We start from the raw sequence: 14,493 nt of genomic DNA, 5'->3' as shown, positions 1-14,493 counted from the left end.
AACACCAGTATGTTCCCAGTAAATAAACTGGAGTCAGAGATGTCTCATTTATGTCCGTTCATTTTATAATCTGAAACAAAGGAATGAAGCACTTCCAGCATCATCTGGAGCATTTTGTTCCAGCGTATCTCTGGACTCCTTCATTTTCCCCGCCAGCTTCTAATCTGTGGGAGTGGGCAGCGGCCCCCCCTTCCTCCTCCTGTGGACCAAGATGCACTTTCCCCCTACATTTTATTGTCTGACCACTTTATTTGTCCTTTCTGGATAAGTCCGGTGGTCTGATGAGACACGCTGACATCATCTGTCCTCTGCTGACATTCCTGTCTTTCTGGTGGTGCTGATGTCCATCCCGTCTCCACCAGATAAAATAGTTTTACATTTCACAACTTCATCGATTGGAATTTCTTCCTCATTTTCCAAAAATTCCTCTTTTTGGCTTTTTTCCCTGTAGGACCATCATGGAAATGAGATGGATTAATATTTATCAGGGGTGTTCACCTGACCTTCTATGGCCAACATGTGGGCGTGACAAGATGTTCCCTCATGTGCGCAACATTTAGTGTTGATCCTGATTTATGAAGCGAAACTGGCGTGGGACATGCGTGAACACTGCTTTGTAAATTGTGAAGTTTTTTTGCGCCACATTTCCTGTTTTCCGTTCGTACGCCACCTGTAGTCAGCGTTGCTACACACAGTTTGATAAAACTGTATGTAGCCCTGGGGCCTCACTTATCATACTGTGCGTAGCAACGCGCATATATTGAGATTTGACAATGCAGATAGTGTTTAAGATGAAATTTTATGACAAATATTATGTGTGCTCAGTGCATCAATAAACAACTGATCTGAAAGTTCTAGTGTTGATATATGACAAGAGCACATACATATTTCTCATTAAATAACCATTTAAATTTGATTGAAAACAATAATTCCCACAACCCCATTGCAATATCTTTCACATAATTAGTTTAATCATCCTAAGCAGCCTCTAGTATCCTTGTGTAAATTGGGAATGTGTTTGACCACCTATCCAGCATTATCATGTGCTAGTGGTTAGTAAAATGATACCTTATTCTTTCAATTGTTGAGTTCCCACACTAGCTAGGCCCAAATCCCAACATGAACTCAACACACCACAGCATGAAACAAAAATTATGATATAAGGTAAAGTTTGTATTTCTTAAGGTGAGACTGCATGAGGTGCTTTGTAGAAAGTAGATGGCTGACCAACTACTGTGCACTATGGTTGACAATGGCAACTTTTAGTAAATTAAATAGGAAGGGACTAAAATTGGCAGATTTAAATATATGCAGACTTAGGAACAAGGTAAATGACATAAATATGCTGCTGACAGGAGACTTCCATATATTAGGAATCACAGAAACTCATCTGGATTCCAGATCTGAAGATTCCTCATTATACATTCATGGGTATAATAAATATAGGAAAGACAGGAATGCAAGGGGTGTGAGGTTGCTATCTATCTACAAGAGCATATACCAGTTAAAATGAGAATAGATCTTATTGAGATTAAAGCATTATGGTTTCAAGTCCATATTCCACATGTAAAGCCTTTACTGGTTTGCTGTTGTTATCGTCCTCCTAATGCAAATTCAGCTTATTTAGATAGCTTATGTTCTATGATGGACAATGTATGTGACTATCAAAATGAAGTCTATATAATGGGAGATTTTAATATTGATTGGAATTCACTACATTGTCCATCAAGGAATAAGCTCCATTCCATCACTGAAACGTGTGGTCTAAGACAACTTGTTACCAAGCCAACGCGGATATGCAGAATGAGTGACAGGTCTAAAACATCTACTCTTATTGATCGTATTTTCACAAACTCTGGTGACCTCTACTGAAGCAATATCAGTTCCGGTTGGTTGTAGTGATCACAACTTAATAGCAATGGAGAGGAAAACCAAAGTTCCTAAAGGTGGGCAGAAAATAAGAGTAAAAAGATCGTACAGATTTTTTACCTTAAAAGATTTCATTGAGGATGTACAGAAAGATGGATTAGGATAATGTCTTGAAGAGCAACAACCCAGATGATGCAGTTAAAGCATTTAATAAGCAGTTTTTAGAAGTAAGTGATAAAAATGCTTCTCTAAAAAAGAGAACAGTTAGAAATTTTAGAGTTTGTTGGATTGATACTGAACTAAAGGACTAAAGAGATGAAGCTAAGAAAGTTGCAAATATATCTAGTTACGAATAAGATTGGCAGATATACATAAACTTAAGAAATTATGTAACTAAATTAAACAAAAAGAAAAATAAGCTGTTTTATAAAAATCTGATTATAAATTAGAAACAAGACTAGAAGAAATTATGGAGTATCTTTAATAATATATTAGGAAGGAATGCTAAATCTACTCCATTTTATTGAGTCTGATGATAATTTTATTTGCGATGGACTGGCGAGCTGTCCAGGGTGTACCCTGCCTTTCGCCCACAGACTGCTGGATAGGCTCCAGCTTCCCCGCGACCCTGAATTAGATTAAGCACTTAGAAAAATGAATGAATGATTATTTTATTACCAAACCAGTGGATATAGCCAATCATTTAAATAATTACTTTTGTGGTAAAGTTGACAAATTACGAGGTGGCCATCCATCCATCCATCCATCCATCTTCTGCCGCTTATCCGGGGTCGGGTCGCGGGGGCAGCAGCCTAAGCAGGGAAGCCCAGACTTCCCCAGCCACATTTGCCAACTCTGCGGGGGGGATCCCGAGGCGTTCCCAGGCCAGCCGAGAGATATAATCCCTCCAGCGTGTCCTGGGTCTTCCCCGGGGTCTCCTCCCAGAGGGACGTGCCTGGAACACCTCACCAGGGAGGTCCAGGAGGCATCCTGACCAGATGCCCGAGCCACCTCAACTGGTTCCTCTCGATGCGAAGGAGCAGCGGCTCTACTCTGAGCCCCTCCCGGATGACTGAGCTCCTCACCCTATCTCTAAGGGAGAGCCCGGCCACCCTGCGGAGGAAACTCATTTCAGCCGCCTGTATACGAGATCTCGTTCGTCATCACGACCCACAAGCTCATGACCATAGGTGAGGGTAGGAACGTAGATCGACTGGTAAATCGAGAGCTTCGCCTTCTGGCTCAGCTCCTTCTTCACCACGACAGACCGGCGCAGAGCCCGCATTACTGCAGACGCCGCACCGATCCGTCTGTCGATCTCGCGCTCCATCCTTCCCTCACTCGTAAACAAGACCCCGAGATATTTAAACTCCTCCACTTGAGGCAGGACCTGACTCCCGACCCAGAGAGGGCAATCCACCCTATTCCGGCTGAGGACCATGGTCTCAGATTTTGAGGTGCTGATTCTCATCCCAGCCGCTTCACACTCGGCCGCGAATCGCTCAAGCGAGAGCTGGAGATCACGACCAGACGGAGCCAACAGGACCACGTCATCCGCAAAAAGCAGGGACCCAATCCTGAGGCCACCAAGTCGGATCCCCTCAACACCTCGGCTGCGCCTAGAAATTCTGTCCATATAAGTTATGAACAGAATCGGTGATAAAGGGCAGCCTTGGCGGAGTCCAACCCTCACCGGAAACGAATCCGACTTACTACCGGCAATGCGGACCAAGCTCTGACACCTGTCGTACAGGGACCGGACAGCTCGTACAAGGGGGTCCGGTACCCCATACTCCCAGAGTACCCCCCACAGGAGCCCCCGGGGGACACGGTCGAATGCCTTCTCCAGGTCCACAAAGCACATGTAGACTGGTTGGGCAAACTCCCATGCCCCCTCCAGGACCCCAGAGAGGGTATAGAGCTGGTCCACTGTTCCGCGACCAGGACAAAAACCACACTGCTCCTCCTCAATCCGGGATTCGACTATCTGGCGGACCCTCCTCTCCAGGACCCCTGAATAGACCTTACCAGGGAGGCTGAGGAGTGTGATTGCCCTGTAATTGGAACACACCCTCCGGTCCCCCTTCTTAAAAAGGGGGACCACCACCCCAGTCTGCCAATCCAGCGGTACTGCCCCCGATGTCCACGCAATGCTGCAGAGGCGTGTCAGCCAGGACAGCCCCACAGCATCCAGAGCCTTAAGGAACTCCGGGCGGATCTCATCCACCCCCGGGGCCTTGCCGCCAAGGAGCTTTTTGACCACCTCAGCGACTTCAGCCCCAGAGATAGGAGAGTCCACCCCTGAGTCCCCCAGCTCTGCTCCCTCATGGGAAGACGTATTGGTAGGATTGAGGAGGTCTTCGAAGTATTCCCTCCACCGACCCACAACGTCCCGAGTTGAGGTCAGCAGCTCCCCACCTCCACTGTACACAGTATTGATGGAGCACTGCTTCCCCCTCCTGAGCCGCCGGATGGTGGACCAGAATCTCCTCGAAGCCGTCCGGAAGTCTTTCTCCATGGCCTCGCCGAACTCCTCCCATGCCCGAGTTTTTGTCTCGGCAACAGCCGAAGCCGCATGCCGCTTAGCCCATCGGTACCCATCAGCTGCCTCCAGAGTCCCACAGGCCAAGAAGGCCCGATAGGACTCCTTCTTCAGCTTGACGGCATCCCTCACTGCTGGTGTCCACCAACGAGTCCTGGGATTACCGCCACGACAGGCACCAACGACCTTACAGCCACAGCTCCGGCTGGCCGCCTCAGCAATAGAGGCACGGAACACAGCCCATTCGGACTCAATGTCCCCCGCCTCACTCGGGACATGTTCGAAGCTCTGCTGAAGGTGGGAGTTGAAGCTCGCTCTGACAGGGGACTCAGCCAGACGTTCCCAGCAGACCCTCACAACACGTTTGGGCCTGCCAGCTCTGACCGGCTTCCTCCCCCACCACCTGAGCCAACTCACCACCAGGTGGTGATCAGTTGGCAGCTCCGCCCCCCTCTTCACCCGAGTGTCCAAGGCATGTGGCCGCAGGTCCGACGATATGACTACAAAGTCGGTCATCGAACTGCGGCCCAGGGAATCCTGATGCCAGGTGTACATATGGACGCTCTTATGCTGGAACATGGTGTTCGTTATAGACAATCCATGACGAGCACAGAAGTCCAATAACAAAACACCATTTGGGTTCAGAGGGGGGGGACCATGCCTCCCAATCACTCCCCTCCAGGTCTCACTGTCATTGCCCACGTGAGCATTGAAGTCCCCCAGCAGAACAATGGAGTCCCCAGAAGGAGCACCCTCCAGCACTCCCTCCAAGGACCCCAGAAAGGGTGGGTACTCTGAACTGCTGTTCGGTGCATAAGCACAGACAACAGTCAGGACCCGTCCCCCCACCCGGAGGCGGAGGGAAACTACCCTTTCATCCACTGGGGTAAACCCCAACGTGCAGGCACCAAGCTGGGGGCTGATGAGAATGCCCACACCTGCTCGGCACCTCTCACCATGAGCAACTCCAGAGTGGAAGAAGGTCCAGCCCCTCTCGAGGGTACTGGTTCCAGAGCCCAAGCCATGCGTCGAGGTGAGTCCAACTATATCTAGTCGGAACCGCTCAACCTCGCGCACAAGCTCAGGCTCCTTCCCCACCAGAGAGGTGACGTTCCACGTCCCTAGAGCCAGCTTCTGCAGCCGGGGATCGGACCGCCAGGGTCCCCGCCCCTTGCTGCCGCCCAGCTCACATTGCACCCGACCCCTACGGCTCCTCCCACAGATGGTGAGCCCACGGGAGGTGGGGCCCATGTAACCCTTTCGGGCTGAGCCCGACCGGGCCCCATGGGCGAAGGCCCGGCCACCAGACGCTCGCTCTCGTACCCCGCCTCCAGGCCTGGCTCCAGAGGGGGGTCCCGGTAACCCGCGTCCGGGCAAGGGAACATTCATGCCCAGGTTGGTCGTCATCATAGGGGTCTATGAGCCGTGCTTGGTCTGGTCCCTCCCCTAGACACCTGTTTGCCATGGGTGACCCTACCAGGGGCATAAAGCCCCCGACAACATAGCTGCTAGGATCTTCGGGACGCAAAAACCCCTCCACCACGATAAGGTGACGGCTCAGGGAGAGGTACGAGGTGGCATGAACAAATAAACAATACGGAGGCAAAAGCTTTAACTAAATATGGATGTATGATAGGGAAAAACTGCAATTTTGAGTTTAATAATGTTACTGTGGATCAGGTCAAAAAGTTTTTATTAGACTGCAAAGAAAAACTATGTTGACTCAAAATTATTAAAACCTGTTGCAAAGATAATTGCTGTTCCTATTGCTCACATTTTAAATTTGAGTCTTAATAAGGGGTCTATCCGCTGGCTTGGAAAATCGCTAAAGTGCCTTTACTAAAATGTACTAACACTTCATTTTGTGGCCCAAACAGTAGACCAATCAGTCTGTTACCTGCTCTGAGTAAAATTATTGAAAGGATTGTTTTTGAACAAGTTCAAAAGTATTTTTTGACAATAATTTAAATACAGAGTTTCAGCATGCATACAGAGTAGGTCACTAGACTACTACTGCTATGGCGCAGGTGACAACTGACTGGTTGACAGCATTAGATAACAGAAGGTTGGCAGCAGCTGTTTTTTTTTTTTTTGTTTTTTTTTTTTACTTTTATTTAGCTTTTGATGTTATTGACCACAACCTTTCAGAGTTATTTAGGAAACAGGACACAAATGGTCTTTTTCAATGGAAGTTTCTCAGGTCTAAAGGCTGTCTGTTGTGGTATACCACAGGGTAGCTGCCTGGGACCACTTTTGTTTGCTATATACACAAATGATTTACCATTAGTTCTACAAAAGACAAAAATTCCAATGTATGCCGATGATTCAACTATTTATTCATCACAAAGTACAGTGGAACAACTTGAAACTATTTCAGAAACAGAAGAATTAAAACTGTATTTAAATGGGTAACAAATAATAAATTGGTACTGAATGTAGGCAAGACAAAAAGTATTGTTTTTGGAACTAGACACAAACTGCTTGGGGTTGAAGTGGATAATAAACTGTCATGGTCTAAACCAGGGGTCGGCAACCCAAAATGTTGAAAGAGCCATATTGGACCAAAAAAACAAAAAACAAATATGTCCGGAGTCACAAACAAATAAAAGCCTAAAATAAGCCTTATCATAAAGGCACCACATGCTTTATGTATCTATATTAGCTATATTAGCCTACTATCAAAATGACTAAGTTGGCTACAAATACATAATGAGCCTTAATGATAAAATGTTTATTTTCCCTGCAGCGCATCCTGTAGAGAATGACGCACCACGTGACTACTCTGTTGTACGATGCCGTCTCATGTTTAACTTCATTAATATATTGATGAGTTATGTTTCGTTGCTTTGATGAAATTTAAAAAATGCAATATAGAAATCTGATTTTTTTTATGTCATTTTTATTTCGAGGATTCGAAAAAAAACAACAAAATGGAATGTGCACAACGCTCCCCTTATCTTGGCAACAAACAGAGCGCAATAAAACGCTGCCTGCGTTTATAAAAAATAAACCAATAAATCAAATTAATACAGTTTGATTACTTTGCAAATGCCAAGCAAGTCAGTGCAAGGATAAAACGCTGCCTGCGTTTATAAAAAATAAACCAATAAATCAAATTAATACAGTTTGATTACTTTGCAAATGCCAAGCAAGTCAGTACAAGGATAAAACGCAGCACCATCCTCTTCTCTTTAGACACGCAACCGACGCAGCTATCCTCCGACCTGAGCACTGATCAGTGATGTTGCCGGCCGTTTTAATGGTCCTTTCCTTCACTGTCTTAGCGGAGAGGGACATGTCTTTGATTTTCTGTATTATCTCAGTTTTGTTTTTGAAGTTAGCAAATACGTGTCCTGATATGTTGATGACTGACTCCTTCATGTAGTCACCATCTGTGAACGGTTTTCTACGCTTTATTATCTCCCGGGTTGCAACTAAACTTGCAGCAGTAGTGGAGTTTGGAGATGCAATCCACTTAAATCTATTTTTGCGCTTCTCTAATTTCTCCAAAGTAATGCAATCGCACTTTTTCTCTCACTCCAAACTGGGTACTGTTTGCAATTGTAGCATGCTTTCCATGGAAATGTCTTTCCACGAGACTCTTTTTGTTATTTGACAACTTCTCGCTACAGAGCAAACATTCAGGCAATCATTCCGCATTGGCAATAAATGCAAATGATTCGGTCCAAGAAACATTGAATCCTCTGTTCTCCTCGGTTATTTTTCTCTTTTTCCCTTTGGCATCCATGGCCCATCACACAGCCCTGGTTTGTTTACAACGCCACCTGCCTCCTCCCGCCCTGCTGATAGGCTTTGTGTGTCGCAGGCTATGACGCAAATCTTCCTTGACAGAAATGTTGACATTTAATATTTATTCTACACATTTTTACAGCATTGGAAAACGTTAAGAATGTTTGTGTCATGTTTGTCCTCCTACAGAACCAGATCAAAACAAAAATATATATCCTTTTCCATTTTTTTTTTCAACATTTTTGTAAAAGCTCCAGGGAGCCACTAGGGCAGCGCTAAAGAGCCGCATGCGGCTTCAGAGCCGCGGGTTGCCGACCCCTGGTCTAAACACATCAATAAAGTAGTGTGTAGAATGGGAAGAGGTCTGTCAATGGTCAAAAGATGTTATTATTTTTCACCCTATGACATGATTGCAGATGTTATTAAAAAAAAAAAAAAAAAACACTTGTATTGTCTATAGACCATTGTTCTGAGATTTGGTCCTGTGCTGCTGCAACAAATATAATAGCCTTGCAAATAGTTCAAAACAGAGCGGCTCAATGCGCACTTTGGTGCTCATTTAGAGCTAGTGTAAACTGGATGCATCATGTATTGTCCTGGTTAAATGTAAAAGAGAGATTTACAGCCTCATTGCTAAATTTAACCATAAATATTACTACAACTAAACTCCCAATAACGCTTTACCAAGAGCTTTGTTTTAGTCATGAGGAACACAACGATGAAACCAGACATGCTACGGAGGGCAGATTCAGACTACCGAAAGTACAAACTATGGAAAAAGTATCTATAAGAGCTATGTACAACTGGAACACATTGCCAAGTAACATTTTTAAAGCAAAAAGTAAGTATTTGTTTCAATTTCTTTTAAAAAGGCATCTCCAAACACATTAAATTGTTGTGTCTTAAATATAGTCTTGATGATGGTAAATACCATTTAGTAGTCATTGTTCAGTAACCACTCTCTTCACTGGATCAACTACGACTGTAAGAGACCACAATGAGGAAGGCTATCTTTCTTTTATTGCAGGAACAGGACAGCTCGCCAGTCTATCGCAGGGCTAACACAAACAGACGAACAACCATTCGCACTCACTCCTATGGACAATTTAGAGTAACCAATCAACCTAACATGCATGTCTTTGGACGATGGGAGGAAGCCGGAGTACCCGGAGAGAACCCACGCATACACGGGGAGAAGATGCAAACTTCACACAGAAAGACCGCCAGTCGAGCCGAGGATCGAACCATCAGTTTCAGCAGACAAATATTTTGAGTGATTGCTGTCTGATATACCTTTCTGACTGGAAACTAAAGGTACACTCTCTTTACACCAACCAAATACCAAAAGTAAAATTAGTAAGTTTACTTAACAAAACATGTGAGTTGCTGGTCTAACGTGCCATAAATCTGGTAGTTTGTTCTTCTGGCTTAAATTAATTACTCTAAATCAATTAAATAACTCTAATAACACAATCAAACAGATTTAAGCAGCAGTAAAAAAAAAAAAGCAGCTCCTTTGTTCAGCAAGATAAAATGCTAATGCTAATTTAGACTATGAAGTTTGTTTTGTACAGCAAGAATGAATAAAAACATCATGTCTTTATTAAAACATCAATCAATCAATCAATCAATACTTTATTCATCTGCAAGGGGGAAATTTAAAGTTCAAGAACAGCTCGTTCAAGATTTGACAGACAGACAGTCAACATTATGACACAGATTGACAGGTCTGAACCGAACTTAGGCCCTGCAGCCAGATTTACCGGCGCCACCTTACAACAGATAAGAACAGAGGTACATTAGGATCATCTGAACAAGGGTAAAAAGAAACAGGTATTACCAGACTGTGTCACAGGAGAGCGCAGTCTGGAGAGTAGAGCTGCAAAATTAATCGTTAAAAAATCGCGATCTCGATTTATACTTATGTACGATCTCATTTCAAATGACAACGATTTAAAAAAAAAAAAGACCACGAATGTACTGCATTTCAAACTGGGACATCACCTGCATAAAAACCATCATAATCATCATCATAATCATCATCATAACCATCTCTCCCCATCATAAAGCACTCCCAGGCGGTCAGAGGAGCAGAGAGGACACCTGCACAAGTCCACGTGCACAGTCACAATGAATAGCGCATGTGCAAATCCACCGCTGATCCTACCCTGGCTTACAGAGTGGGATGTAAACTAACATCATTTCTGTTGTCTCTGTTTGGTCCATTTAGATTGTTAATGTCCAGTTTAAACTGTCCAATAAGTAGTTTAAAAAGTTGTTTTTGCCAACATATGTTCATGTTTTGCTTTGACTAAAAACAAATCAAAAGTAAGAAAACTACAAAAAAAACAAACAACAAAACAAAGTAACTCTGCCAAAGTGTCTCTTTTGGGTCACTTTGCTGGTCCAAAGTAAAGAAAGCAGCAATTGGCTGTTCTAAATGTTGCCAAAAGTTGCTGAATGATGTCATCGCCTAATTTGCATAATTAGCCATATGCGTGTAATGTAATGGACGTTGCAGGAGAGAGAAATAATGTGGGAGAAACAAAAGGTGAGTCAAAATCATCCTAAATACTATGAGTACTATGAATAAACTTTTTTTATTCATTTTTTTTTTCTGTTGTTTTTTTTTTACTTTGCCATTAAAATAGGCTATCAATTTAAAAAAGTAGATTTTGAATCCCTTTAGACCCACGTTGCATAAATCACTTCTGTCCTCCATTGTTAAATGTCAGAATATCAAATTTAACCAAAGGACCGCTGAGTGTAATTTCTAGCTTTATGTCCAACTCTCTTGTTGTTTATATTATAAGAAACATAACTACCTCTCATCACCTTATGCACAGAAAAAATATTGTTAAAAAAATTCATTTATTTTCTAAACCGCTTATCCAATTCAGGGTCGCGGGGAAGCTGGAGCCTATCCCTGCTGGCTTTGGGCGACAGGCAGGGTACACCCTGGACAGCTCACCAGTCCATCGCAGTTGTTCAAAAATGTTACTATTAAAATTATTCAAAGGTTGTGTGTGTAAGAGAAGACAAGAGAGACATTTATTGTTTTTATGTTCAGTGTCAGCTGTTGTAAAATTAATGTGCTGGTAATACGTGCAGTAAATATTTATATTGGAAAAAATTGTGAGAATCGTGATCTCAATTCTAAGCAAAAAAATTGTGATTCTCATTTTATCCAGAATCGTGCAGCCCGACTGGAGAGACAGAAAAAAACCCTCTTGTACACCACCCATCCATCTATCCATCCATCTTCAGCCGCTTATCCGGGGTCGGGTCGCGGGGGCAGCAGCCTAAGCAGGGAAGCCCAGACTTCCCTCTCCCCAGCCACATTTACAAACTCTGCGGGGGGGATCCCAAGGCGTTCCCAGGCCAGCCAAGAGATATAATCCCTCCAGCGTGTCCTGGGTCTTCCCCGGGGTCTCCTCCCAGAGGGACGTGCCTGGAACAGCTCACCAGGGAGGTCCAGGAGGCATCCTGACCAGATGCCCGAGCCACCTCAATTGGTTCCTCTTGATGCGGAGGAGCAGCGGCTCTACTCTGATCTCCTCCCGGATGACCGAGCTCCTCAGCCTATCTCTAAGGGAGAGCCCGGCCACCCTGCAGAGGAAACTAATTTCAGCCTCCTGTATACGAGATCTCGTTCTTTCGGTCACGACCCACAGCTGATGACCATAGGTGAGGGTAGGAACGTAGATCGACTGGTAAATCGAGAGCTTCGCCTTCTGGCTCAGCTCCTTCTTCACCACGACAGACCGGCGCAGAGTCCGCATTACTGCAGACGCCCCACCGATCCGTCTGTTGATCTCACGCTCCATCCTTGCCTCACTCGTAAACAAGACCCCGAGATATTTAAACTCCTCCACTTGAGGCAGGACCTGACTCCCGACCCGGAGAGGGCAATCCACCCTATTCCGGCTGAGGACCATGGCCTCAGATTTGGAGGTGCTGATTCCCATCCCGGCCGCTTCACACTCGGCTGTGAATCGTTTAAGTGAGAGCTGGAGATCACGACCAGACGAAGCCAACAGGAACACGTCATCCGCAAAAAGCAGGGACCCAATCCTGAGGCCAACAACCCTTCTTGTACATGTAAGCCCAAATTCCAACAAAGACGACACACAGTCCAGGAAGGCGAGCTACATGGAGAAATCATGTTCCTACAGAAACTACAAGTCCACATGGAAAAGTCATGTTTGTATAGAAGCATCATGTCTGTATAAAATATCACATCATTGAAACATCATGTCTGCACAGAAACATTTTGTCTACATGAAAGAATCATGTCTGCACGAACACATCATGTCTGGACGGAAACGTCACGTCTGTATGAAAACATCATGTTTACATAGAAAAACTGCGTCTGTACGGAAACATCATATTTAAAAGGAAACTTCATGTCTGCATTTTGATAGTAAACACTTCATTTTCAACATGATTGATTAGATTAAAAAGGCAAATAAAACAGACAAAAAATTTTTAAAAATCTCTTTGGAGTTTAAAGAATGAAGGAATCAACCTGTCATGCATCACATAATTATTTACTTTGTTGCATTGTTACATAGTTTGAGTGAAACGAGCTTTCAATGCATGAATTTGTACTTTATAAGAAACACGTGTCTTTTTCCTTTTACTCTCCTTTTTATTTCAATATTTTTCCTTTTCTACCTTTTAAAACTCCTCTTTTGCTTGCTTTAGGTGCTGCAGATGGAAACCAGAAAGCTTCACTATCTGTACAAAATACCTGATGCAGTGCGTCTCTCAGTCTGGGTTTAATGTCTTTACTACACGGCCCAACAATCAAACTTCTAATAACACCGTTTCTGATGGAACAGACTGCAGGGGGGCTGGAGAAGCTGCTTCATTTAGATACCCATGTTAACCCACGTTAATGAAGCACCTGTTTACTAATTATAACATGAGCCTGGTCAAAATGTCTGCAACAAGTCTGGCATTCGTTTGAGTCCTAAATAACTTGAAAATGATTTTAAAGAAATTAAATGCTCATTAAACACTCAAATAGATCCTGTAACCACCTCTCATGAAGCTACATGTGGATGTTCATGAAAGGAAACAAATGATCATAATCTCGCCTTCATGCTTGGTTTTTAAAAAGTTGGATCATCCAGCCGTCAGTCCAACGGCAGAGACACACTGACTTTATGTCCAACTAGACAACATCCTCAACCAGGTCTCCACTAAGCCTGGACCTCCTCAGCAGCTTCCTTTCTGACAATACTCAGCTTCCTTGCCCGGGAAGACCCATCCAGTTCCAGACTCCATAACCAGTTATCAAGAAATAAGTAAATAAAGACATAGAAAATAATCAATGCTGAGCAGAATTGAATAAATTATTAATGCTTCCTTCATTCTCCATCACACAGAAACGCAGCTGTAGTATTATTACTAAAATCTATATCTATACTCAGGGAAACGCTGGTTTAGCAGAAAATTAATCACTTTGCTCCTTCTGGTTCCAACATGATGACAGAAATAAATTTTCAAGTACCTGCTACCTGTTTTTTAACAATAAACAGCGGACATTATCATGTTTTATTTATCTTTTCCTCCTCAGACCATTTCCATCCACCTGCTGATGAACTCTGCATCACACATCAGCTGATGTGTCAAGCCATCACGTGCAATCCTGCAAACTTTCATGAAGCCGTGAAAACAGTCAACTCCAAAAGACGAGTAGAAAGTCGCCTGTATTGGTTCTCCTCCAAACCTTCTGATATAAAACCACAGTTTTCCACAAATTATTCCACGAGTCAAATGTTGGAACGAAACCCTCAACCAGCCGCTCTTCAGCGCGGCGACTCACCACTTGATCGCCGGACGATGTTCTCCAGAAAAGTATTCTGCGGTGCCACAAGCCCCCTCTTTCCCCCGGGCATCCTGCTGCGGGCGGTGGGCCGGAGCCGCGGTGTGAGGCGGTGTGTGTGCCGGTGTGGGAGGTCGGGACTGACGCTGGCTCGCAGTCGGACTGGTGAAGAAGCGCATCGTGCGCTCCGGCTGCTTGGGGCGCACTGAGCCGAGGCGGCCTGCCGCAGCCCTGCCGCCTGCCTGGAGCACCAGGACGCATGCGTGCTTTCTGCGGGGAGTCCGTCCTGGAGACAGAGATGCGCAGAACGCATTCCAGTATGAAGTGACACGGCGGCACACTGTCACGCAGAGGTTGTTTGAAAGCACGAGAGAGTTGACATGCAGTCTGGTTTACACAGTCTGTTTAGTCTTAAGTCTTCTCAGAAATTAGGAATACAAGCTACGTGCTGCCAGGTCCCTAAAAGTATTTTAAAACAAACAAAATAAATAACAAAATT

The 14,493-nt window shown here is 44.4% G+C and overlaps 1 protein-coding gene across 1 annotated transcript in view; it reads right to left on the bottom strand.

Moving 5' to 3' along the window:
* Positions 1-14,067, bottom strand: part of kcnh5b (potassium voltage-gated channel, subfamily H (eag-related), member 5b) — a gene marked incomplete at both ends in the record, with an annotated part of 155,339 nt that extends 141,272 nt beyond the window's left edge. Inside the window, one exon of the mRNA XM_079262133.1 lies at positions 13,995-14,067. Within this exon, the coding sequence (XP_079118259.1) occupies positions 13,995-14,067 (73 nt within the window). The remainder of the gene's footprint in view (positions 1-13,994) is intronic.
* Between the last annotated feature and the right edge of the window lie 426 nt (positions 14,068-14,493).

Source organism: Telmatherina bonti (genome assembly GCF_933228915.1).
Source record: "Telmatherina bonti genome assembly, chromosome: 22".
Taxonomy (NCBI): Eukaryota; Metazoa; Chordata; class Actinopteri; order Atheriniformes; family Telmatherinidae; genus Telmatherina; species Telmatherina bonti.
This window is presented reverse-complemented; position numbering and strand designations above follow the sequence as displayed.